The sequence below is a fragment of the Phragmites australis genome, chromosome 15, assembly GCF_958298935.1.
Source record: "Phragmites australis chromosome 15, lpPhrAust1.1, whole genome shotgun sequence".
NCBI lineage: Eukaryota > Viridiplantae > Streptophyta > Magnoliopsida > Poales > Poaceae > Phragmites > Phragmites australis.
Window position 1 is genome coordinate 4,722,574 of NC_084935.1, and position 26,561 is coordinate 4,749,134.

At 42.2% G+C, this 26,561-nt stretch overlaps 1 protein-coding gene across 1 annotated transcript; it reads left to right on the top strand.

Moving 5' to 3' along the window:
• The first annotated feature begins 15,667 nt into the window (after nt 1–15,667).
• Nucleotides 15,668–26,561, top strand: LOC133892356 (formin-like protein 5). The gene is made up of 18 exons (XM_062333074.1): nt 15,668–16,102; nt 16,774–17,474; nt 17,553–17,771; nt 17,865–20,599; nt 21,121–21,244; nt 21,734–21,805; nt 21,888–21,986; nt 22,057–22,098; nt 22,659–22,790; nt 22,866–22,947; nt 23,294–23,388; nt 24,406–24,477; nt 24,580–24,696; nt 25,258–25,326; nt 25,419–25,485; nt 25,641–25,783; nt 25,866–26,110; nt 26,193–26,561. Exons 1-17 carry the CDS (start codon nt 16,030–16,032, stop codon nt 25,953–25,955), a joined length of 4,932 nt encoding a protein of 1,643 aa, XP_062189058.1. The 5' UTR covers nt 15,668–16,029; the 3' UTR covers nt 25,956–26,110; nt 26,193–26,561.

The window sequence follows — 26,561 nt, forward strand, 5'->3', positions numbered from 1 at the left end:
AGAGCACATTGAGATCGGGGGATTTAGGCGGTTGGCACATCAACCTTATGTCAAAACCATCTGCCGATGCCGCATACAAAAGTCGACGTCGTCTACTACAACATGCATCTTAGCATTGTCCTGCTGGATGAAAATAGGGGTACTAATATCATCTGCTGTCCATCTCTGTTTGATCGCTGGCAAGACATAGTTCAAGAGATACGCAAGACATAGTTCAGTAGTACACGCATGAACTACTCATATTCCTAATTTTACAACAGTGAATATGAATATTTCTACAGCTAATTCATGATAAACTACTCATATTTCTACAGCTAATGCATGAACTACAACTAGCGTAAACATGGAATGATAAACTTACTCGTTTCAGTTCCAACCGCTGTCATCCCGGCCACGTCGCGTCCGGCCATTGCCATCCCAGCTTCACCACGGTCAGCACAGCCAAGCCTAGTTTTCATTACGCTTGAGTCCCTGATGCCGGCACGACAACGGCCAGCGAGTCCAAGTCGGGTACCATGACTGCGGCCAGAGCGCCCTAGCCCATCGTTGCCCTCACCGGATACCCCGATGCGGGCATGAACTCGGCCAAAGACTCCGAGACTGTTGCGCCCGCGGCCTACTAGGCCAAGCGTTTTGTGGCCGCGCCCAGCGTTGCCTTCTCTTGAGATGCGAAACCCGGTGTTACCTTCGCTTGAGACGCGGAACCCGGTGTGACCTCGGCCGACGAGTTCGAGTCTGGTGCGCTCGCGGCCGGCGAGCCTGAGCGTGTCGTGTGCGCCGGCGAGCCCGAGTGTCCCGTGTGCGCCAGCATCATCTCCTTCTCCCTGATCTCTGGCAACTTCTTGTTCCTCGCCACCATCTCCTTCTCCTTGATCGCCAACAACTTCTTGTTCCTCGGGTACATCTCCCCCACCACAATTGTCACCTTCATCTCCTCGTCCATTATTGTCAGCTCCATCTCCTACACCATATTTTCCTTAAGCACGAAACAAAACCAAAAAATAGAAATATACCTTCATCCCACTCAAGATCGTGGTTGAGATCAATAACAAGTCCATCAAACTCTTCAATCTACTCCCAATTGATTGGCTGGTTAAGGTCAAAATTTGCCATACTCAAAAAATTTTAATGGATGAGTAACATTTTAGTAATCCTAGACAATTGTGAGACCATAAATTATGTTAAGAGACCTTAAAAAACTAGAAAAAAACATGCATACACTGAAAAGCTTATTTTTTAATATCAATTTCTTATTTTCTCTCCTCTTAGACACCACCTAAGAAAATGCATTCACTACTACAAAACAGTCCTTCGTTGTCGGTTCCAAACTGGCTTTCACTGCTGGTTTTGGAACCGACAGTACGCAACAGGCAGTGATAATCCAATTGCTATTACTGTCACCTGTTGTCCATATGTAGTATTGCCATTTTGCAGAAACTAAAAATATATCAATTTCTTATTTTCTCTCCTCTTAGACAGCACCTAAGAAAATGCATTCGCTACTACAAAACAGTCCTTAATTGTCGGTTCCAAACTGGCTTTCATTACCGGTTTTAGAACCGGTAGTACGCAACGGGCAGTGATAGTCCAATTGTTATCACTATCGTCTGTTGTCCACCGACAGTATTGCCAGTTTTCAAAAACAAAAAAATTAAAAAAATCACCATCGGCCACGCCCACTCCGTCGCCGCCGCTCGCCTCGGCCGCTGCTCGACACAATGCTCACGCCGCCACTGCTGCCGGGTCGAGCAAACATTCACAAAAATCACAAGCTAGCCGAGAGCACATTCACAGAACAAAACTAGCAAACATTCACAAAAATCACTATCAAATTAAAGCAATAACAGAACATTCACATAACAAACAGTGATTACCGTCGAGCAATCATAGAACATCCACCCGTGGTCAAACCACGCCACTGAGCACGCAGAACGGGAACCGGCGCTCGCGCTCAGGGACGCCGACCTCGGCAAGCTACGTGCTGAAGGCGTGAGCTCTCTGGGATGACGTAGGCGGGAGCTCTCGGGGACGCTGTGGATCTCCTCGCCGCCGTGCTCGCTATGGAGGTCGCAGTGGATCTCGTCGGAGGCCACCGTGCTCGCTATGGAGGCCCCGTCCGCCCCGGCCTTCCTATCCTGCGCCATCGCGGTGAGCCTCGCCGCGACCCCGGTCTACACTCAGCCGCCGTCTCGCGCCTCAGGCCGCCGCCGCCGCTGGAGATTCCCTTCGCCCTAGCCAGTCTCCCTTTCCCTCTCTCCTACGTGCGCATGAAGAAGCCCGCCGGTGAGCTCCCCACTGTATGGCCGGCCACCTTCCCAATCCGGCCGGCCGATGGGAGAGATAGGGGGGGGGTGAGGACGGGAGGGGTGAGGACTTAGAAAAATTAGGCGGTTGCGGCGTGAAGAGATAGAGCCGGTACGGTCGGATGTGAGACGTTCCAAAACTGAATTCGATTAAAATTTCAGGCCTGGCTTAACCTTCACTGCCGGTTCATATTATCCACCGGCAATGATAGTATCACTGCCGGCTCATAAGCTGTGATGCCTAATTTTTCTGTGTAGCTTGTGAACCGACAGTGATGCTTCATCACTGCTGATCTATTAGAAACTGACAGTGATGAGTCGGTATAAAAGACGATTATATAAGTAGTGATTAGGAGTGACCTTATCACCAAAAGTGGAATAGCTTATGCTGATGACGACACATTTACCAGCAATTTTCTAAAACTTGTCTTTAGTCGTTTTCTGGGGGTGAAATGGTAGATGAACATATATACATACTACGGTTGTAATATGAAGTCGAGGAAACACAATTTCCAGGTCGCACTCAACACATTTCGTTTCCCCAACGACAGGAGCCGATTCAACGGAGAGCTAAGGGGCTTGCCTTCTACTTTTGAAAATACTTGAGAGCTCCCTCTATAATTTTTTTATAAAAAAGAAATATGAAGAAAAGGAGAAGAAGGACGGAAGAGAGAGAGAAAAAAAAGAAGAGTAAGGATAATAAAGAAGTTAAGCTCCCTAAATTTGGCTCTGATCCCGCCATCGCCCAGCGAATGGAAAACGCAGACGGATAAAAATCTCAGGTCCCCACCGGCTGAACGCACAGCTCGTTATCCGCAGCTCCCCCGTGCTTCCAGAGCCGAAAACTATCTATAGAGACGTGACCGTCCCCGGACGCAGCCAGAGACGTTCGCATCGGTGAGCAGCACGGCTGCCGTCTCCATCCCCATCAAGCTCTCGTCCGCGCTAGCTCTCCCGTCCCGTCCCGTCCAAAGACGTTTGCATCGGCGGCACGGCTACCGGTTAGCAGCGAGCTTTTTCCGCTCTGGCCTCCCGTTCCATGGCCACTTTTCCCACGTTTAGTCTTTTTTTTTTTGACAAATCGCCGCTACTGAGTATAGTCTAACGATCTTCAAAGAGAATAATTATAAAAAAGATATAATGTAAAGATAAACATGCTTATTTTTTATTCATCAATGTTTACAATAAAATATTCTACCTCATATATATATATATATAGTATCAAAAATCTCTAAGAGATATAATTGAATCTTTCAAGAGATCGAGACGGGTCCATATTTAATTGCAAACTTTAGGTTTTGTAACACTCCACTTTGGCACTTCGCGCAAAATGCATATGTCTCATTAAAACTCTCTAAAAACTCAGTGAAAAAAAAATTAAAAGAAAGAGTACATAGCTCGTGGTATAGTCCCATGAATTACCTCGTTAAAAATCATAACATGAGAAACTTAAGGAAAACTCGTCTAAGGAAAAATAGTATAATCCACCTAAAATACCTCATATAATATTCATGATTAACTTTTAGGCACTTAATCTTCTTAACTAAGATTTAATTCTTCATATCGGTATTATATAAAAATTCTCTCACTAAAATATGCAACTCTCGAAGCCTCATCATCCTAATGCCATAAACACATCTTTTAAAAAAGATGTACAGAGAGACTTAGTGAATAAACCTGTAAGATTCTCATATGACTTAGTATACATTACCTTTATTTTATTCATCTTAAGTAATTGATGAGCGTAAAAGAACTTAGGGTTAATATGCTTCGTTAAGTTGCTTTTCACATATCTAAGATTACACTTGTGTAACACGTGTAGCATTATCTTTATAGATAATGGTATAGGTGTTAGTAGTGTTTAAACAACATAACTGCTGGATATGATTGATCACTCTTCTAAGTCATACGTATTCTTGTGCGGCTTCATATAAAGCTATTATTTTCTGAGTGGTTCGTCGAAATAGACACAGGATTTTGCTTTGATGATTTTTAGGATATTACAGTTCCACCACATAGAAAAACATAGTCAGTCTGTGATTTCTTTCTATGCGAGTCTGACAGATACTCATCATCTGCGTATCCAATAAGACTTAGGTCCGGATTTTTTCTGTAGAACAGACCCGTATTTTTACTATATTGCAAGTAACGCAGAATATCCTTCAAGCCTTTCCAATATTTTTTAGTGGGCTCTATATTGTATCGTGCAAGCAGGTTTACTGCAAACACTTTGTCTAGCCTGGTGCAATTAGCCAGATACATCAGAGCAGAGCACCTATTACACTTAAGTATAGAAATTCCATTCCTAATACTTCCTCCCCCTCTTCTCTAGGTCTCTAAGGATCTTGATCTGCTTGCAATGACCTTCCGGTTATAGGGGTTTTGGCGGGAAATAATTTTTTAAAATCAAACTGCTCTAACACCTTCTCAGCGTAATTTGACTGATGTATAAAGATTCCATCTACCACATGCTCTAGCTGCAGGCCTAAGCAAAACATGATTTTACCTAAATCTTTCATTTCAAATTCAGACTTCAAGTACAAGCTTGCTTATTCAATTTCTTCTTGTGTACCGATGATATTCAGATAATCTTCGTATGCAAAAATTCATTTCGGGATCCTACTATTTCAACCCATACAACGATTTATTCAATTATACGCTATAAAGATGTCTATTTCTTCTATCATGATTCGACAATGGTATTTCTTCAAGTACTTTCATATAAATGTTCGAAACAAGACTCCTATAAAGATATACGGTCACAACATCCATTAATTTTATTTTTAATTCTAGATTGATTACCATTGAGATCAAATATTTAAAGGTAATGTCACCCATCATCGGAGAATAGGTATTTTCATAACCAACGATTGGTTGTTGAGTGGAATCTTGTGCCACTAGTCATGCTTTATACCTCATAATTTTATTCCTTTCATTTCTCTTACGAACAAAAACTCATTTGTATCATACTGGTTTGATGTGGGGGAGGTGTGCGGCATACTGGCCCAAAACCTTTCTTTTATTCAGGGACAACAGTCCAGCTATTATTGCCTTCCACCAGTCTTTCCAATCTAACCCCATTCTACATTCAATGAGCGATGCATGCTTAGGGTCATTATCTATAGATGTGCCAATTTTATTTGTGTAGTATGTGTTAACTATTGTGATTGCTTTGTTCTAGGATTCCTTAAAATTCACATAGTTTATTGCTATTTCATCATAGGTTACACTTTTATGTGCTTCTGCATCTTGCTCTTCATCATTTCTTACTTTTAGTGCAAGGTTTTTTAGTTTACCAGCATCAATTTTAGCGCGCGTATTTTTTCTATTTTCTTACTGCATAGGAAGATTAAAATCTAGTATACCTACTTTCTGAGGTTTCATATCATCGCCAAGTCTCAACTGGCTCTCCTTCTTTTTCCTTTAGGGTATTTTTGTGATCGGATGTGGTAAGCTCTTATTCCTCATATTCGTCAAACGTGTCCGGCTATTTGGGACTTGAGGAACCGAATTTCTTGTTATTTTATTATTTTTTGGAGCTCCTAGGACAAAATGAGGGGTACGTTCCTTGGATACCTTCACCCTCTTCGGTGTATTGTGTGCAGGTACATGCGACTTAGTCACGCTCATCAAATCATAAAAATGATCAGGTAGATTGTTTGCACATTTATGCAAATCGATAATTTTCTGTACTTCATCATTTGCTTCACTAATGCGAGGATCATGTGTTATAATTCCTTTGGCCTGTCAAATAATTTCGTAATATTTTTCATCCAAGGGTATATTTTCTTCCTCTAATGACAGAAAATTATTTTCATCAAATATGTAGTCAGTGAAGCGGGCTGTATGCAAGGTCCCAGAGCGGTTCGCTGTGGTGGTGGTATTGACATATAAATCACACATCCAAATTTGTATAAGTAGAAAAATTTTAGAATTATCCCAGTTTCATAGGTGAATGGATGCTAATATGGAGATGGTCTATAATTAATGAGAGCTATCGCGTGTAAAACTTCATGTCCCTAACATGTAGCAGACAAATTATAGTGCCGCAACAAAGGTTTAGCAATGAATCTTATTCCTTTTATCATTGCTTCGGCTAGTCCATTCTAAGTGTGGACATGCGGTACAAAATGTTCAACTTTAATTCCCATACTAGTGCAATAATTATCAAACGATTTAGAAGTAAATTCTCTAGCGTTGTCCATTCTAATAGATTTTACTCGATTGTCAGGAAAAATATTCCTGATTTGTATGATCTGCAAGATCAACTTTGCAAAGGCGTGATTGCGAGTAGATAATAGACATACATGCGATCACTTCGAAGATGCGTCTATCAATACCATCAAGTATCGAAACAGGCCAAATAGTGGCAAAAAGGACCACAAATATCCCCTTGATTCGGTCCTGAAATGCAGGGATTTCATCTTGTACCTTCCAAGTAGACGGTCTTATTATTCATTTCTCGATAGCATATGCATGACATACAAAATCTTCATAATTTAGAAAATTCTATACATTAATGCCATGGCATCGTGAGTTAGTAATTATGTTCCTCATCATTCAAAGATCAGGGTGATCAAATCTATCATATCATAGGGAGAATAATTCTGTACTACAAAACACAATCTTTAAGTTAATGAACACTTCAGATGTTTTAATGCAAATGTAGTACAAGCCACTACTCGTGCAGGAAAGTTTTTTCTAGTATTCTTACTTCATTATCACGCTTAGTGATGTGTAGCTGTTTCCTACTATCTTCTTAATCAGTTTCTACATGAAAATTGTTAGCGCAGATATCTTTAAAACTTAAGAGATTTTTTTAGATTCAGGATACAACAATGTTTCTTTAATGTGCAAAGTAGATCCCATAGCTAGTATGACTATGACTCTTCTAGAACCTACAATACAATTATCACTACCAGTAATAGTCATCAGATTTTTAGAACTATTTCTAATAGACTGAAAATGCATATTTTCTCTTAGGATAGTGTTTATGATTCCACTATAAATATCGAAAAAAATATTGTTTGCACCAAAGCTCGCTCTTCTAGAGTTTTCATTTATTTATTCAATGCTTCTAAATTCAGCAACAAAATAAATAGTTGATTACTCTAATTCTAGAGAGAGTATGCAAAATATGGTACCACTTCTTCTTCAATAGCTTTTTTTTCGCTTCATCCTTTATGGCATTTTCTATAGCAGTGGAGGACGGCAAAGTAAAAGCCTCTACGTTCTTTATTGGGAGGTCTTTTACTACAAGTGTGGGAGCATCATCAAATTTCATATGAGAAGATACACTTTCAATTGTGGCTACTTTGTCCACCTCCATCACCACTGTGATGGTGAGGTGTGCTTCTAGCTCTCCTTTTACTTCTTCTGGTATACTTCCACAACATGTTTTGATGCTTTGCAGATTCTGGTTCTGCTCACCATATGATTTGACTTCTTTCATTGTCTTGTCATTATCATCACCAGGTTTAACCTTGTATGTCACCACTTTCCTTCCTCCATTCCCTCGCTTCTTATTATGGCTCTTGCGTGCTTTGAAAGAGTTGTGATTGACTTCTATGCCACTTCTCTTCTCTTTCGGCTGGGATAAGAAGTTCTTGTTTATGACTTCATCATGAACTTCATAAAGCTACAATATGTGAATCAATTTAGAATACTTCTTGTATTTCGATTGACATTGATTGCGTGCAGATTCTGCCATATTCGGGTGGAAAGTGGAGAGAGTCTTCTCAATTTTCTCCTCTTCTGTGATCTCTTTCTCACATAGATACATGAATGTGCAAATGTGGTGCAATGCAGAGTTGTACTCTTTGACATGCTTGTAGTTACATAAACGGAGCCGGACCCATTCTTGCTCTGTAAGAGGTTTGATGGTGTACTTAAGACGTTCAAAACGCTCCTGTAGTGTGTCCCATAGTGCCTTGGCGCTGGTCATTTCCATGTACTCATCCTTCAAAGTGGGAGAGAGATGCTGGTGGAGAAAATGAAGTGCTTGATAATTTTCATCCTCTGTGAGAACTATTGCACTACTTGTTCCTAGGCCAATGGCAGTGCATAGCCTTTTCGCTTCAAGTACAATCCAGACATCCAACGCCGAAGTGAGATAGTTACGGCCATTAGCACTAAACTCAGCGAACTCCTTGTTCGTAATGTCAGTCATCCACATATTTAATAATGCAAGCATTACTACTAGTAAAGTAGCATCATGTTTCTAAATAGGTTACTGTAAATTTTTTTCGACATTTTCTATGCTATTATTTGATATTTACTGAATTTAAATGCATAATAGGCAATTTAAATAGTAAAAACAAAATTAAAAGCATAGAAACAATAATAACATAATTAAGTAATGCATAATTGCTAAAATTGATACAAAATTTGAATTCTAGAGGTACTTCTATGCAAAAACAAAACCTCTGTATAATTTCCAGAACAACTAGGGGCCTAAACACAAAAATTCAGAGATTGCTCTCAAATAATGGAAACCTAGGGGCTAAATGCAAAATTTCTAATTTTTTTCCATTTTCCTTTTTTTCCGCCAAATTTTCAAACTATTGGGCACTCTTGTTTACATTTTGGGTCGGCCCAACCCATCCGATTGGTTCGCCTCCTATTGATATGGGGGTGGCTAAGGTTTTGAAACCCTAACCACCACCCAACCCATTCGGTGGCCGCCATTCGACCGACGGCGCACTAAGCTTCGAGTGATGGCAAGCTAGCATGCTAGCCGGGATGGAAGCGCGCTATGGCGGCCGGTGCAGTGGGTGAGGTGGCGCGTGGTGGCACCGGTGTGGTGTGCTTCAGGAGACGCGGTGGCGTGGTCAGGGCGCACGGTGGTGCATTCTCAGGGCGATGCCAGCGATCCTTAGGGGTGCAGCGGCGCGGCGGTCCGGCGACGCTGCTTTGGGCGGCTCGTGCTCGTAGGCGATGTGGCATCATGTGCTTCTGGCGCGGCACATCGACCGATGCTCTGGCACAATTGCGCTTCTTGTGCTATCGGGCGCACTACGAGTAGCAAGCGGTTTGGCAGCACGCGGCGGTTTCAAGGCAGCAACGCGCGGTGGGAGACCGACTTCGGACGATTTGACGGCGGCGGGCACGTGTCATTTGGCTATAGGCGAAACGGCTGCGCGGTGCTCCAAAGGGGTGCAATAGCGCTTCGGCTCGGTGTCACTTCAGGTGGCCAGCATGGTGGTTCCGCTTCGGGCGGCGTGGCAAGGCCTAGAAGGCCGTCGGCTTTGATGCCAATTGTATTTTCCCCCTTTCTTCTTTTCAATTTGTGGCGGTGGCCTTCAAGCCACCGCGATTATGTGCAGGGGGACGGTCGCTGGATTCCAGCCGGCGGCATGGTGGTAGCTACGGGACCCACCAGTTCTACACCGCGTTCATGCCTATGCAGTTCACACTACTATTCTGCTATGCTATTCATTGCAATGTGCTATTCATGCTATTGTTCACATATTGTCATGCTATTCACGCAGATGTACAGATCCAAAGCAAAAACAATAGTTGCAAGAACACGTACTGAATCGATTGTACCTTTTAATTCTTGCGAATAGATTTGTGCCGCGTAGGGCATATAGGCTAGGCCATGACTTGCCCGTTTGACGACGATGTTGATGCAATTCAGATCGGTTATAGGTAGATTCGTTCCGTTAGCTTAGTCTTCGGCAGAGCTTTGTGCTGATAATGTGTTGAGAAACCGCTGCTATCAGATGTAGTCCAACGATCGCCCTAGAAAAAAATTGCAAAGGAGACACAATGTAGGGGAAAAGCTACTATTCTTTATTCATCTGTGTTTACAATGAGGAGTTCTGTCCTGTATATATAGTGCCAAAAACCTCTAAAAGATTGAATCAAATCTTTCAAGAGATCGAGATGAGCCCACATTCGGTTGCAAACTTCAGGTTTCCTAACACCTTTCTTGTTCCCTCGCACGTGTCTTCGCTCCCTGTGTTGGCCTCACACGTGTGGCCTTATCCGCGCAGGTAGGCTGGTTTGGGATGGGAATTTTTTATTTTATCATATTTAAAACCAATATATTATTATCAACACATGGGAAACTAAATTTTCAGAAACTAGCCCCTTTAGTCGTGCCAAAGGCATCAATGTGACCTCCCACCTATGTCACGCCAACCTATTTGGTGTGACCAAGGCGCCACGCTAGCACGATGCCGCGATAGCCAGCCGACGTGGCAAGCCTGAGTGCCAGTAGTTTTGGCGTGACCGACTGTCACGCCAAGCCCCTCGGCGTGACTGAGGTGTATATAGTGGACCACACCAGCCCTTCCCTCCCGCATGCTGTTCTCCCTCTCCAAGGCTTGTTTTCTCACGTCTTCCCTCTGCTCCAAATCTTTCAACAAATTCAGTAATTTTGGACCCAAATCAAAGGAGATTTCACTAGATAATACACATTGAAGATAAATACTCTATTCCATCCATTCAATATCGATTTTCCCTATACTTTTAGTTGGTTTTGGGGTACTTAGGGTTTGGAGATTAGGCGATGTTAAAATTAAAATTTGGTAAGATTAGCTATTGTTTGTTTGTTGGTGTTTAATGTTTAATGTGGCATGTTTATTATTCTTGTATGGGGGACCATTTCACTCTTGTATGTGGTTGTGCGAAATTAACTGTTTCTAATATAGTGCGTAGGATTTAGTAGTGATGAATGTATACATTTTTGGTGCCCGTTGAAATAGTAATGGTTTGGTATTCGTACATTTGTATGGTATGACTTCCAATTTGTGGTGTAAATAAAAGTGGACACACATTGGCAAAAGTATCCCGATGTTAGTTGCAAGGATGCCCCCATTCCTCCCGCTCTCCCCGTCCCGATCTGTGATTGTGGTAAACCTATCGTTGTCCTTCAGTCGTTACATGAAGATACTGTTGGTTGCGCTTACTACCTATGCAAGGATTATCATGTGAGTGTATATTTATTTTGGGTTAGGGTGGAAGCATATCTCTTTACTTTTGTTGATATTGTGTTTCATTAATTTGCAAGAGTGGGAAATGCGCTTTTTCTTCCAATGGATTGATGGGCCTGAGATGTATAACCCTAGAATTTTGAAGGTGAAATGGTTTAATCAGTATCCGAAGCCATACGACAACTTTGTTTGTTGGGTTCTTCCTCCACCAAATCCTCCAAAAATGACGGATAAAGAGAACTGTGAAATGCGCAGAAGACATCTAGTGGATCCTCCGTTATGCAACTGCGGGGAAGCATAGCATGTTGTGTGAACCTTATGGGAGATCTCCTTGCTTCCGTTGTGAAGGGATGGCAAAGGTAAAAAATGTGCATGTTTGGTGTTTACAATTTGAGTGAGGTATCATACAGACTTGGCGTCTTGCTCCAATTACATGAAGACGAACCAAATACAAGAACCAAAACCAACTATTGTTCCTCTCTCCTTCTGTCAACACAAATGCTAGGGGGACAAATTGATCCTTCACATCGATGCCAACAACAATCATCAGAGCACCCTTGTACTTTCTTATCAATAAAGTGACATCAACGCTAATCACGGGCCTACAATGCCCGAAGGCCTCTACGCATTTAGGGAAGCACCAAAACACACACTACATGACGAGCTTCATTACCTCACTATCACTGCCCATCATGCCACCGACCAAAATGAAGCACTTCGTTCTGAGATTGAAATGTGAAATTGCATCTAATATCCTAGGCACCCTCATGTATGCATCTTTCCAATCTTCCCATAGTAATACCATCACATGTTGCTTCGTATTCCATGCATTGCCATACAACACCAGGTAATTGGTAAACCCAATTATAGACTCAATTAGAGAGGTCACAGTCGTGTCCGAGTCTGTCCAAATGATGGGGCGATGCGCCGACCAAGATACCTTGTTGTGCACTATGAGTGCACTTGTTCTGGCCTTATTGACCCACAAGTGTGGAGTTGTTTCACATTTGCGACCTTCCATCTTTGGTCGTCATTTAGAATTACACAGACTTATACACCCCATCCACAACCTTTCTGGTATTTGATAGTGTACCTCTCCTTCGCATAAGAATAAACCACGTCGTATGACCTGTGGTGCCGCATTGCATAGTCCATGAACTAGAACTTCACTTGATCAAGACTATCAAATATCATCCCCTTCTTAATCTACTCCTTCCCACCGTTTCGCTCCTCCTCCGTAGACATTAAGCCGTTATCACATAGAGCTTTCTTGGTCAATGAAATATCCAAGTACTTGGCACCTTGGGCATATGCACATGTACAACCTTCAATGTCCTCATCTTCTGCTCATGTAAATTTCATTCCACCAAGCCCCCATTTCATCCTCGCTCGCTTCTCCTTCAACCCCAAGACCAACATGTCCTTGCTCAACACCAGACACATGTTTTACTTCTTTTATCTCATCACCTTCATCTTCATCCTCACTATCCGAAGAGAATATTGGATTTTCTTCAACATTTACTTGGGCCGCCTGTTCCTAAAAAAAAAACTATCATCGAAGTCATTACATACAACAGTAAAATCAAACTTATTAGAACCACATGCAGCTCTCTCCTAAACGGAGGCACAAGGTACCTCCGGTATAGTAACATCGGCGAGATCAGAGACACCGGCAACATCTGGGACAACGGTGGTAATTTCTTAAGCCAAATACTCAACATGCTCCACTTCCTGCCTATGTCTACTCCGTACTTCTTGAATCGATGGCATCGAGCTTCCATAAATACCCACGTCAACTATAACCTCCGTGCAATAAACTTAAGAATCATTCACACAATCCTCGTATAATTTCCAATAATTCTCTGATGCCAACTCCATGATAACATAGTGAGACCTACTACCATGACCAGCATCAAACCTTTCACGTACGGTTACATCACTTTCATCCACATCTATATTCATAATTGACCTAACATGAGTAACAATTTCATCGAAACAAGGCGGACTCCCAAATTTCAACACATGCTCCCTCATCTTATCAAACTCCTCATTTGCATTAATTGTACCACCACAAAACACACAAATAATCCGGTCCATATACACAAACCATCCAAATATATCACATATGCAAACATACGTAACATATGCAAATTTTACATATAATCAATTTCAATCCCTGCGCCTCATCATTTGGTCACAACAATTCAAAATTACTCATATATATAGAAGAACATGCATTGCTCATATACATGGAGCCTAACCATATATGCCTCAATTTCCTACGCTCAAATAATTACATGCAATAAATTCCACGTGATACAAATACGTAACTACACATCTATAGCACGATATTTAACCTCCGATCTAACCCAAAATGTACAAATTTCATAGATGATCATCACCAAAATACTAAACCCTACTTACCATTCACCTAAGAATGCAAGCCAAAAAAAATATAGATGAAATGGACGAGCAACCTTACCAGGACACTTTCACGTGAATTCCGCTTCAAATTGGGCCCGAATGACGGAGGATTGTCTGAGGAGACTCTGGCCGGCGTGCTTGGTCTAGGGAGACGAGAGGAGGAAGAACTACGTGCGGGAAGGAAGGGCCAGCGTGGCTCTCCGTATACACTAGCGTGACATCTGGTCATGCCAAGACTCCTGGCACGACTCAAGCCTGCTACATCGGCTGGCTGTTGCGGCGCCGTACCTGTGTGGCGCCTTGGTCACACCAAAGAGATTGTCGTGACATATATGGGGGATCATGTCAATTACTTTGGCATGATTAAATGGGCTAGTTTCTGAAAATTTAGTTTCCCACGTGCTGTTAATAAAATATTAGTTTTAAGGCTAAAATAAAAAAATTCCTTTGGGATGCGTTTGTTTCCCTGAATTTATCCTTAGTCTGATCTGGTGGATACATATAATTGTGAAGATAAATGCGTTTAGTTATTTATATCTACTGTTTCAATATGTCTTTACAGATACAAAATATACGTTTTCAGCCTGTCCCAGTCTAGCCTTAGACTCATGCATTTGCTCGTACAGACATGTCCGCTTATCAGGGTTACAAAATCATCTTAATACGAGCAACCAATTACAATATCAACTTTTGCATACGCTCATACAACCCCAGTTCAGTCAACCAAATAGAAACTCAGCTCAATTTATTCATACAGATACAATCAATTTAATATTTTTTTAATAAATATGACTCTACTTAATCGCACTATACGAAACCCGAGGAACCAAATACACCCAAAGGGATATGCTCTTGCTGCTCAATTATTTCGATGCTTTACTCCAAGATGTGTTTTGCATCTATCATGCTGAAATTTCTGGTCCACTGTAGCCATATTTTTTAATTGCATAGAATGCTTTGCCAAATAACACAACTATTGTGCACCCGGTGAAAGTGCTCTCTGATTACCATGTCAGCCTGTAACTATAATTTTATACATTTCTGTTATATGCTGCTGGCAATGAAAGTCTCGAAGTAACAACTAGGCGAACTCAAGGGCATGCTGTTCTCCATCTCAGAAGATGAATTTTGTGTTGCACAAGTGGTACTCCAGTGTGCTGCCTATAATAATGCACAATTGAGAACTACATTAATCAATGCATAACTTAGACACAGCTCTTCACCAGACTTTTCCCTCTCTGAAAATGTAATCGTTGACATGCTAACAAAAAATCTCTGAAAATGTAATCGTTGACAGCCCGGACAGACATGCACCGAGCTTAAATTCCCTCGCAGTACAAACGGCAAAACAAATTGACCATAGCACGTGATCCTCCAAAAACAGTTACCAACTTGACGTTTTTGTAAAAACAAAATTAACCAAATTTACCACGAATTTAGGGTAGTCACGGTAAAGAATCTCAACACTGAGATGAGATCTCGTCACCCGGAAAGGAAAATCCGGGGACAAATAATTCAATGAGGCTTGATCTCATACTTTAAAGGCTATATTAATTTATAGTGTGACGTATGATATTTTATTTTCTTCTTTATTTTTACGTCTATAATTTTCTCAATCCATATTTTTTTTATAATAATTTATGCTACATATCACGTCATAAATTGATCTGGTCCTTAAATATATTAGGCCGTCTCTTAGCATTTTTCCGTACCGACACGGCCACCGAGGCCCCAATCCACCTCTCTCCCCGCACGGCACCTCCTCCCCAACCGTCCCATCTGACGTATGACAAATTGGTCCCACGTGTTCCGGACCCACAATGACAGTGACACACTTGATTCAACCAGCGTCGCCGAGCACGGGGCCTTCACCGCTGTCACGGCTCCCCGGGAACATTCACGGCAGCAGCCAAAACAAATCGAGCAAGCGAAATAAAATAAAGCGGAAAAGAAATTGAAAACGCCAAGTCGTAGCAGTAAAAAAAAAAAAACTCGGGAAGCGATAGCGAAAGCGAGAAAAAAAAGATGGGAAGAGTTAAAGCTAAGCGAGGAGGCCAGGTAGCAGTAAGAAGAAGAAGAGTCCCCAATCCCACGGTGCCTCGAGCCCTCGACCGGCTCCGCTCGCACGCCCACCACCGCGCCTAGCTGTCGCGGCGCGGATCCCGAGATCCTCAGCGGCGCTTCGGCGGGACCACCCCGGAGCTCGGCGGCGGCGGCGGCGGGCGCACGCCCCATGCCTTTGGCGCCCCGATCGGAGCCGATCGGTGGCCGCCTGAGACGTCAGAGCAGCTCGCCGGGAGCCGGAGAGGAGGAGGGGGTGTCTGCGGCGGCGGAGGAAGAGGAAGAGGAGGAGGGGGAGAAGGATGGCGCTCTTCCGCAAGTTCTTCCTCAAGAAGACCCCTGATCGGCTGCTCGAGATCTCCGAGCGCGTCTACGGTATAATGGTCTCGTCTCTGGGTCGAGCTGGGCCGTGGGGTTGCTGGATTTACAGGGGAGTTTCGTGTTCCGGGGAGGACTTTTTGGCTTTGGCGACGTTTGGGGTTCGGAATTTGGTGAAGAGTTGCTTTATGGGAGTTGAATTGAATTGAGCCGCAGTAGGGCGCATTTCGAAGCACGGCTGTTGGCAACAAGCAGCTGGATTTAGTAGATTTTGAATTACATTTTGGAGCATGCATTTGGTGTGGATGTGGGTTTGGAAGCGTGGTAGCAGTCTTAGATTTAGCTGCATTTGGCTTAAATCGCTTTATTTGTTTCCTTTCATGAATTTGGTGGTGTTTATGGAGGCTTGCTCTTTAGGAAGTTTCCTGGTTAACTGCATTTGTCTTAAATTGGCATGCTCATCTCCACCTGCATTATCCCACATGTTCAATTGTTGCTTGCATCAAATTTTCAGTTAGTTATAATGATGCACGTACTCGTTGAACCAAAGTTAATCTATTCATACTCCAATTGTTTGGAAATGTGAAATTTTAGGATATTTGCAATTGTAGAAATTAAGATGCTGCTAGCCTGCCAGTGCTAGATACGTTTCGAATTTTTTTTAATACTAGCTGAATGGTGCAAAGATGTGTATCAGATTGTGCTAATTTATATGGATGTGTTTTCAGTGTTTGACTGCTGCTTCTCAACCGATTCCATGGGTGAGGATGAGTACCGGGATTACTTGAGCGGCATTGTTGCGCAGTTGCAGGAATTTTTCCCAGACGCGTCATTCATGGTATCCAATTTCTGGTCTGGGGACAAGAGGAGCCGGATTTCAGATATATTATCTGAGTATGACATGACAGTAATGGACTACCCGCAACAATACGAAGGATGTCCATTGCTTCAGCTTGAGATGATCCACCATTTCTTGAAATCGTGTGAAAATTGGTTATCAGTGGAAGGACAGCATAACATGCTTTTAATGTATTGTGAGAGAGGGGGATGGCCAGTGCTCGCATTCATGTTGGCCGGACTGCTTTTGTATCGGAAAACATACACGGGTGAGCAGAAAACACTAGAGATTGTCTACAAGCAGGCTCGCAGGGACTTTATACAGCAATTCTTTTCATTGAATCCTCAGCCTTCACATCTGAGATATTTGCACTATATAACAAGACAAGGAAGTGGTTCAGAATGGCCTCCAGTTAGCCGGCCCCTCATCTTGGATTCAGTAGTTCTCCATATTGTTCCAAGGTTTGATGCCGAAGGGGGTTGTAGGCCATATTTGCGTGTACATGGGCAAGACTCAGGTCCTGGTAACAAAAGTGCAAAGGTCCTTTTCGAGATGCCAAAGACCAAGAAACATCTTCAGCGTTATGGGCAGGTGAATATTATTCCCATGTTGCTAAGATATTTATCACTTTCCAAGCTACTCTGATATATGGTTGCAATTGCAATGCAGGCAGAAGTCCCGGTAAAACTTAGTGCTTTCTGCCGTGTTCAAGGAGATGTGGTACTTGAATGCATTCATATTGGCGATAACCTTGAGCATAAGGAAACAATGTTTCGGGTCATGTTCAACACTGCATTCATTCAATCAAACATCCTAGGATTGAATCGTGATGACATTGATGTTGCTTGGAATGTGAACAATCAGTTTCCAAGGGACTTCCGAGCTGAGGTATTAATGTCCCTATGCCTCTTTTACTTTCTTTTTTTCTATCAGTTTCCTATGCACAGAGAAATCTAAAACAAAACCCAATTTTTGAACCAGATACTCTTTTCCGACCCTGATACTTTCAAACCTGCTGCTACTGCCGAAGAGGTAGCTGATGATGGGGATGAGACCGATGTTGCTTCGGTAGATACAGGAGAGGAGTTTTATGAAGCAGAGGAGGATTGGCATGATGCTAGAAGAGATCCAGAAACTCAGTCAATCGATGGTAGAGTGTCATTAGATGATGGCATTGCAGAACTGGATGGTGGCGCGGCAAATGAAGAAATAAGCAACCTAGAAAAGCACCAGACTGATGAGGACGTGAAAATTGTTATCTCCCAGAATTCAGGTAGCATGACTGAAAAACGGCCAAGTGCACCTGCCTCAAGTTTTGAAAGCCCAGGAGGTTTGCAGCAGGGACATGGGGTTCTTGCAAAATCTAAATTAAGTGACACAAATGACCATGAGAACAGTGATGTGCAGGACATACAGGTGGTTGCCACATCTGTGGATTCAGAGGGACACAGGTTTGGGTCCATCTGTCAGAAGGAGGATACTAAAGGTGTAATTGCTCAAACTTTAGTCACAGCAGTAGACCCAAGTTGCAGTGATGAAATTCAATGCCAGGTCAATGAAGCCACAAAAATCTCGAAATACCATGATTTGGGCTACACTGCATTCGGTGCTCCTTTAGGTTTGTCTTGTACAGATGAGGATACCCACTTGAGAACTATGACTAATGACAGGCTGAAGAATGGTGATATCAAGATTATTACTGAGAACATAATAACCGTGGACAATGAGCTGGTGATCTATGAAGAGAAAACCATAGTTGACAATGGCAACCTGATACATGAAGTAAAAAATGTCGTCAACGAAAAGAGTGTTATGTCTAAAATAGACAGAGATATTATTGGGAGTACAGAAACGGCCAAACCTTCTGATACAGTCGATGGCAAATTGGATCAAGGTAAATTTAAGTCAGGCCTTGAAAATACCATATCCACAAAGAAAACCAGTTTGCATGACAGAATTGTTGTGTTACCAGCCGCTGAAGTAGTAACTGAAATTAAAACCAAGCGAGAGGGGCCTGGTGATAAACAGGATTTGGGCATGGCTCTTCCTCAAAGAAGAACAATAACCAGGGCTAAGAGTCCTAGGATTGGAAATGATGACCGAGGGCAAATTCCTGATAATGCTGTGTCTAATGTGTTGAAGAAGATCGGCAATGCAACCCAGCCAGTCTTATTGGAAACACGGCTTGGACATGGCGAACAATCAGAAGAGCAGTCAAATCTTGCCAAACCAAAAACAATACGCAGATGGATCTCACCAAAGAAGGAATCTGATGCGACCTCTGTGCATAGGCCGTCTCATCCTCCGTCCAGATATTACAGTTCACCAGCTGCACTAGCTATTCTATCCAAGTCTACAGATGGCAAAACCAGTGTTGTGAACAACGCATCTCTAGTATCACTGAGAGAACCAAATGGTAATCACTTAACACAAGCAACAATATCTGCACTGTCTGCTCCATCGCCTCCACAACAACCCTTGTTGCCAGGTGCACAAACTGCATCAAGAAGCCAAGCTCCAAATCATCCACCGCCGCCTCCTCCTCCTCCACCACCTCCTCTATCTAACTCCTTTTCAAGTTCCATGTCTTTGTACAGGGGGCCAGCTTCAACTGGCTTGTCAAACATACCTCAATCTAACCCTCCTCCACCCCCACCCCCACCCCCACCCCCGAGGTCAGGTATAAGTGGAAATGCTCCTCCTCCACCACCTCAGCCAAGGTTAAATGGTACTGTCACCACTCTACTTCCCCCTCCACCTCCACCACCACAACCGCCTCCAAGGTTAAATAACAATGCAGTTGCTCCACCACCACCACCGCCACCACCACCTCCGCCACCACCAAAACTGAGTTCAAGTGTTCCATCCCCACCCCGACCTCCTCCACCCCCATCTTCCATAACACGTTCAAGCGCTCCTCCTCCGCCACCACCACCACCAATGGCACATTCTGCTCCTCCTCCACCACCACCGCCACCATTCTTGCGTTCTAATGCTCCATCACCACCTCCGCCGCCGCCACCCTCTCTTCCATTGACACGTTCTGGTCCACCTCCGCCACCACCACCTCCAGCGTCCTATAGTGCTCCTCCTCCACCACCTCCTCCAATGACATGTTCAGCAGCACCACCTCCCCCACCCCCTCCACCTGGCAGAGGAGCACCCCCACCCCCACCTCCTCCCCCTGGTGCTCATCCAGGCCCACCACCCCCTCCAGGTGCTCGTCCAGGCCCTCCACCTCCTCCACCACCCCCTCTAGGTGCACGTCCAGGCCCTCCACCTCCCCCACCCCCTCCAGGTGCACGTACAGGTCCACCACCTCCTCCAGGTCCGCGGCCAGGAGCTCCACCCCCTCCACCTCCTCCAGGTCCGCGGCCAGGAGCTCCACCTCCCCCAACCCCGCCTGGAGGTGGTGGGAGAGCACCTCCACCACCGCCTGCACCAGGAGGACGGCTTGGTGGCCCTCCTCCTCCTCCTCCTCCAGGTGGACGTGCACCAGGTGCACCAGTTCCACCCAGAGCACCATGTGTGCCACCAGCACCAGGAAGCAATCTCTCATTGGGTAGAGGGCGTGGGGCTGTACGCCCTCCAGGATCAGGTTACGGGGCTGCTGCTTCACGCAAGTCAACACTGAAGCCATTGCATTGGGTCAAAGTAACAAGGGCTCTGCAAGGTAGTCTATGGGAAGAATTGCAGCACAATGATGACTCGCATAGGTAATCTTTTTATTATTATTTCTTCCATTTGGGTTATACTTATTGGTATATGCATGATACATTCAATAATTTAGTAGTTGTAGGTTTGAATCCATATTCTGAGAGTTGATGTACTGTTGAAGTCATGATTTTGGCATCAAATTTGTACAAAGCATAGTCTTGTACAACCTGCATGATGAATTGTGAAATAGCAACTACTCCCTCCGCTCATGTATGTTGGGTGTGCTTTCCTTCAGCGCTTCTACCAGTTATCCTCTTAAACTGACTAAAATGCCCCTAGTTATACTCCCCTTTAATGCTTTGGCATGCCTTGTGCTTGCTTCATGTGCATGCATGCACATTTAAAGCACAGGGGCAGTAGTGACCAAAAACACAAAAGATGCATAGGGAAGTAAAACACGCATAACAATCCTGGACAACAACTAAAAAAAACGCCTAACATAAGTGGATGGAGGGAGTAACTTACACTGATGGTCTTTCATTTTTTTATGTTCTTAATGTTGTGAACTTATGTTCTGCAGTGTTTCAGAGTTTGATTTATCGGAACTTGAGAGCCTTTTTCCAGCAGCCGTTCCAAAATCTGACAACAGCTCAAAATCTGAACGTAGAAAATCGCTTGGATCAAAACCAGAAAAAGTTCACCTGGTAAGTACTTGCTAACAGTATTTATTTTTTTCATTTTGCATTAGTGACTGAGTTCGCACTTTTGAAGGATATTTGAAGTATGTAAAATTCATCCTACTATTTCCCGAGTCATCTTTTGCCATTAAAAAAAATGTAAATGGTCTTCTAGCATAGAATTCAGTTGCTTTTGTTCTAAATATTCTGCTATGATTTAGAATTCTGACTTGAGTTCAAGATTTCATTATTGTTTATATCTGTAGACAAAATTAAGAGGCATTAATTGCTAACATTGAATTAGGTGCCTTTGTAATTTTAATTCAGTAAACTAACAAGATATCTCTAATGCAAAGATTTTGGTGAATATGCTTCTTCAGTTAACTACCAGTCTACCCTATAATTTATCTTCAATTTTCTCTTTATATTAATTAAATATTATGGTGCAAAGTTTCAATAAATTAATAGTTCACCATCTTTCTTTGATATCTCTATTTTGACACTTTATGTGAATAGATTGAGTTGAGGAGGGCAAACAACACAGAGATCATGCTGACAAAAGTAAAGATGCCACTCTCGGATTTGGTGGTAAGAATGAGGACAGTACAAAAGATTATGATATCTCACTATTTTATGATTTTTGACACAGTATTAATGACTGATTCTCTAGAGTGCGGCTCTGGCACTGGATCGATCTACCTTGGATGTCGATCAAGTGGAGAATCTCATAAAGTTCTGTCCTACGAAAGAAGAAATGGAACTTCTCAAGGTGCGTATTAGTACAGCGTTGCTTTACTGCTTTCGTGATCTCATTTTAGTGCCTTATTCCTTATTGTCAGAATTACACCGGAGACAAGGAAAATCTTGGGAAGTGTGAACAGGTAATGACTCTTCAGTCTTCACTATAACTATCAATGTTTTTTTTTATATTCTTTTTTGGTACTAGACTACCGAGAGTGTATCTAGTAACAACTAGCCTTAAATTTAAAATAGGATAGATATCAAATCTCAGCAACCAGAATGCTAGATTGGATCTGAGTGGTGTAGATCAAGGTGGGTTGCCCATATCACTAGAAGGTCGAAGGGTATGAGTGCAAAGTGAGATAATTTAGGGACTCTTGTAAATTGTCTGTTGCTTTTAGTGATTGTTCTAAACCAACGGCTGAGTTTCAAGGTCCTATTATCCTGCTTTAAGACTAGTTCTCGTTTGGTGGATATATTCCCCGTGACTACTAATATTGGATTGTTCGCTCATAGTAATTTTCTAAAATATTTGTTGCTACAGACTAGATCAATTGGGGCATCGTCTCATTTGAATTTCATTTGATGGTTATATTGTTCGCATACGCACTATAGTACTCTATCACGAGTTATACATAACAATTAGATATGAGTACATGATTAGATATGTTTACAAGAGATTATTGTTCTCCCGGTGCAGTTCTTCTTAGAATTGATGAAAGTGCCACGAATGGAGTCAAAACTACGAGTGTTCTCCTTCAAGATCCAGTTTGGTTCACAAGTTACAGATCTTAGAAAAAGCTTGAATGTCATAGACTCTTCTTGTAACGAGGTATGTTGAGAATCTGGCGTAGTGAATTCAATTTATTTTGCCTTTTATTGATTAAGTCGAATTCTACTTTATCAGATCCGAACTTCTCTAAAGTTGAAAGAGATAATGAAGAAAATCCTTCTTCTTGGGAATACGCTGAACCAGGGAACTGCCAGAGGTAACAATAAGTTTGCTTCCTTTCTTTGTCTTCAGTTTCACCGGAAAGTATCAATGAACATAAGATTCTTATAAGCCTTTCTTTATGTGGCTTGTTTTTTTATATATAAAAAAAGCTAGCTTGTTTTACAATAGGCTGACAAATTAGACAGAAACTTTTGTGTAGGACCTACGAAATGAGTAGCAGTGTTGTTTTATGGTGGTACCTTGTTCTGCCATGCACGTGAAAGTTCTTTTAAAAACAAAAAATGTTACAATGCATGCTAGCCCCTGCATCTTTTCACTTTTCTGTGGTCACATAGTATTAATGTTCTTGGGCTAGTTCACATATGTTTATTTACTTACAGGTTCTGCGGTTGGCTTCCGGTTGGACAGTCTTCTAAAACTTACAGATACCCGGGCAACAAATAATAAGATGACACTAATGCACTACCTCTGCAAGGTCTAACTTTCACCTTCAGAGAAATTTGAGTTCTCACATATTTATGTTCTGCATCAAGTTATTTGTTAAATTAGGACCACAAAGATTGAAACTTGATATGGTGGTGCAATGTGAAGTTTGTACATTATGTTATAACAGACAAATGTAAAGTTACAATATCTACCCAAGTATCCAAAATTAACGTATGGCAGGTGAATGGTCCAGCAATTAGCACGAGTCCTGAGTAGCTCTTTGGGATCCTAGCTGCAGAGTGGATATAGCTTGATGAGATTGCTGGGTCAGCAGAACCCAGATATAAGCGAAACTGCTATCTTTGCTAATCTTAAGCAAGGCCTTTTTGTTTATTAGGACCACAAGATTATGGGGTTATGCTTATTAGGTGCTTGTGAAGTCTTGCGCACTGTTGGTGCTACTGAGTCAGCCTTTTGTACAATTGCACTCAATATCTTCTGTCATCTCCGTGCTGTATCAATCATATCAATTGGATTGGATGGACTATGCGACAGAGTTACAGATGCAAGTCCGATGGATGCTAGTTGATGAATTGCGAAACAGAGAGCAACTTGGCTCTAAGCACTGCTCTCTGATCCAGTATTGTGGTAAACAAAAATGTTTAACTATTTCAACCCTCCAGAATCAATTTAGGTTCATGAGTTCATCCAGTATTTAAACGGCTCTGGAGATCGCACAACATTGACTAGTACAATCTGACTTGAAACCATGTGTAACATATAATCATTTCCTCCAGATTCCGTCAGGTTTCTCAATGAACCCAATATTGCTTTTAACTAACTATACATGACAGTAAAATCAACTGAATTGGTTGTCTGTCCCAAAGGGAAAAAACTAATTGTCTACAAGATGATCTCGCTATGTTATTAAACTACCATTTGACTATTTGTCTGTTTGATGGTAACTACCTCGTAGTCCTGTGTCAAATTTACTGTAATATGAGTTAAATGATTTTCACATTATTTATCACATATATACATGCTAACAATAATTTCTTGATATCAGGTACTTGCTGCAAAATCTCCACAGCTTTTAAACTTCTATGTGGATCTTGTTAGTTTAGATGCTGCATCAAAGGTTTGGGTTTCCGCTTGATATATTATCGATTTTGTAGAATATATAATATTATGTAACACGTTTGCAAATTTATGATTTCTTCTAACTTTTAATTTTCAACAGATACAACTAAAAATGTTGGCAGAGGAAATGCAAGCGGTTAGTAAAGGGCTGGAAAAGGTTCAGCTGGAGTATGATGCTTCAGAAAGGGATGGTCCAATATCAGAAATTTTTCGTGAGGTCAGGGCACTGTAATGTCAATTTCAGTTTATTATGGAATTTAGCTAGCAAGTCTTTGTTGAAGATACAACTTGGCATTCGGGAAAATTGAAAGCCTTTCTTTAGACAGTTATTTCCCTTTTGGACCTATGTGTTTGATACCTGCCCTCTAGATGGACCACTCAGAGCCTCAGATATGCTTTCATTAATTTTAACCGGACAAGCTGACAAGTCCAGAACACAATAAATAAGATAATATACAGGTTCATCCATTGGTAACTGTTTCTGTAAATATTTCTTGTATTCGAGATAAAAATTGTCGTATGCATAGTTGCATACACCTCTTATATTATTTTTTGAATAGCCACAGTTTGACTAATGGTAGCTTATTTGCCTGTATCAACTGATATTAATGCTTTTATATGCAAATCATATTTTTTGCATTGTACTTGCTCCAAAAGAAAGAAAGAAAATTGATGCAAAAAAGTCGGATCGTGCTCCTGTGAAACTGCAGAGTAATTGAGCTTGTCTGTAACTCTGTATACCGATAGCTTCTAAACTGGCATTGTTTGCATTGTGTAGAAATTGAAAGAGTTCACCGACAATGCTGGATCTGATGTTCAGTTGTTGTCTTCATTGTTTTCTGAAGTGGTATGCTTTCGGTTTTTCTGTTCCATAACGGTGTATATGTTGTGTGTTCTTCATTTCTTGCAGCTTTGAATTTTATTGCATTCTTTTTCTAGGGAAAAAAGGCTGACACACTGATTAAGTATTTTGGTGAGGATCCTGTCCGTTGCCCCTTTGAACAAGGTAAACAGATCAGTTAAATTTGGACATGCTCAGTTTAACTTTAGGTGCAAATTATTATCTCAAGGATGCAGCTGGTTGAAGCATATCCGATCCCACTTTTAGCATTATCTATTATCATATCTCGCCTTTAATCTGTGGTGATTATCATCCTGCAGTTATCTCTACCCTCTTAACATTCGTAACAACATTTCGAAAAGCACACGAGGAGAACCTCAAGCAAGCTGAGCTTGAGAGGAAAAAGGCTGAAAAAGAAGCAGAAGCAGAGAAGTCTAAAAGTGCACAAGTAACTAGTAAAAATGTATTGATCCTTATTTCATCTAGTTTTTAGCTTTTCTCAACTTCGTAAGTTCGTATTTATGGTTTTTAAAATCTGTTCATAGAACTCTAAACCATCAAATCCGAGCCGGCAAGCAAAACAAACTTTAGAGAGGACAAGGTCTACAAGCAGACCAGGAAGAGATGTTGGATGATCCCGGATGGCCAGCTCTTCTGCTGTGCTTCTGATCTGCTTTCGGGGCAAATCGATGCCCACTCTTGTCCGGCAAGAAAAGTTTTGTGAATGGATGCTGGCATCAATGAGTGCAGCGTGATTGCATCGTAGCAACTGTACAGGACGCCCTCTGCGGTATTGTGTGCTGACATATCTCTGCCCCTGAAATACATCAATGAATGCTTCATCTAACTTACTGACTAGTTTCTTGTTACAGGTCTCTATGTCTAAGGCCGACCCCGTTTTTCCTCGTCGGCCAGCAGGATCCAGTGCCAACTTCTGACTGCTGTAAAGAGCTAACAGTGAAGCTAACTTGATTCTTTCTTTTGTCATTTTGTGTTGTCCATTCTTTCTAACACCGGTGGCCAAGTACAGCCATGGCTTCAAGAAAGTACAGCCTGGTGCGAAGGTGGAAAATTGTAAACATAGGAATTAGGGAAAAAGGGTACGGAGATAATCTGAGGGCAAATAATGCCAGAGGTAAATATGAGATGTAAACTCGCGCGTAGTTTAGTAATAAAATTTTTGTAGTGTATGTATCATCTCTTCTCTATGATGCAGTGAATGCATCACCATCTTCTCTACC

Bases quoted from the DNA above. Each gene is read 5' to 3' on its own strand.
- LOC133892356 (XM_062333074.1), top strand. From the start codon at position 16,030: ATGGCGCTCTTCCGCAAGTTCTTCCTCAAGAAGACCCCTGATCGGCTG. The intron at 22,791-22,865 runs GTATGTTGAGAA...CTACTTTATCAG, and splicing joins TAGACTCTTCTTGTAACGAG to ATCCGAACTTCTCTAAAGTT. The intron at 23,389-24,405 runs GTCTAACTTTCA...TCTTGATATCAG, and splicing joins TAATGCACTACCTCTGCAAG to GTACTTGCTGCAAAATCTCC.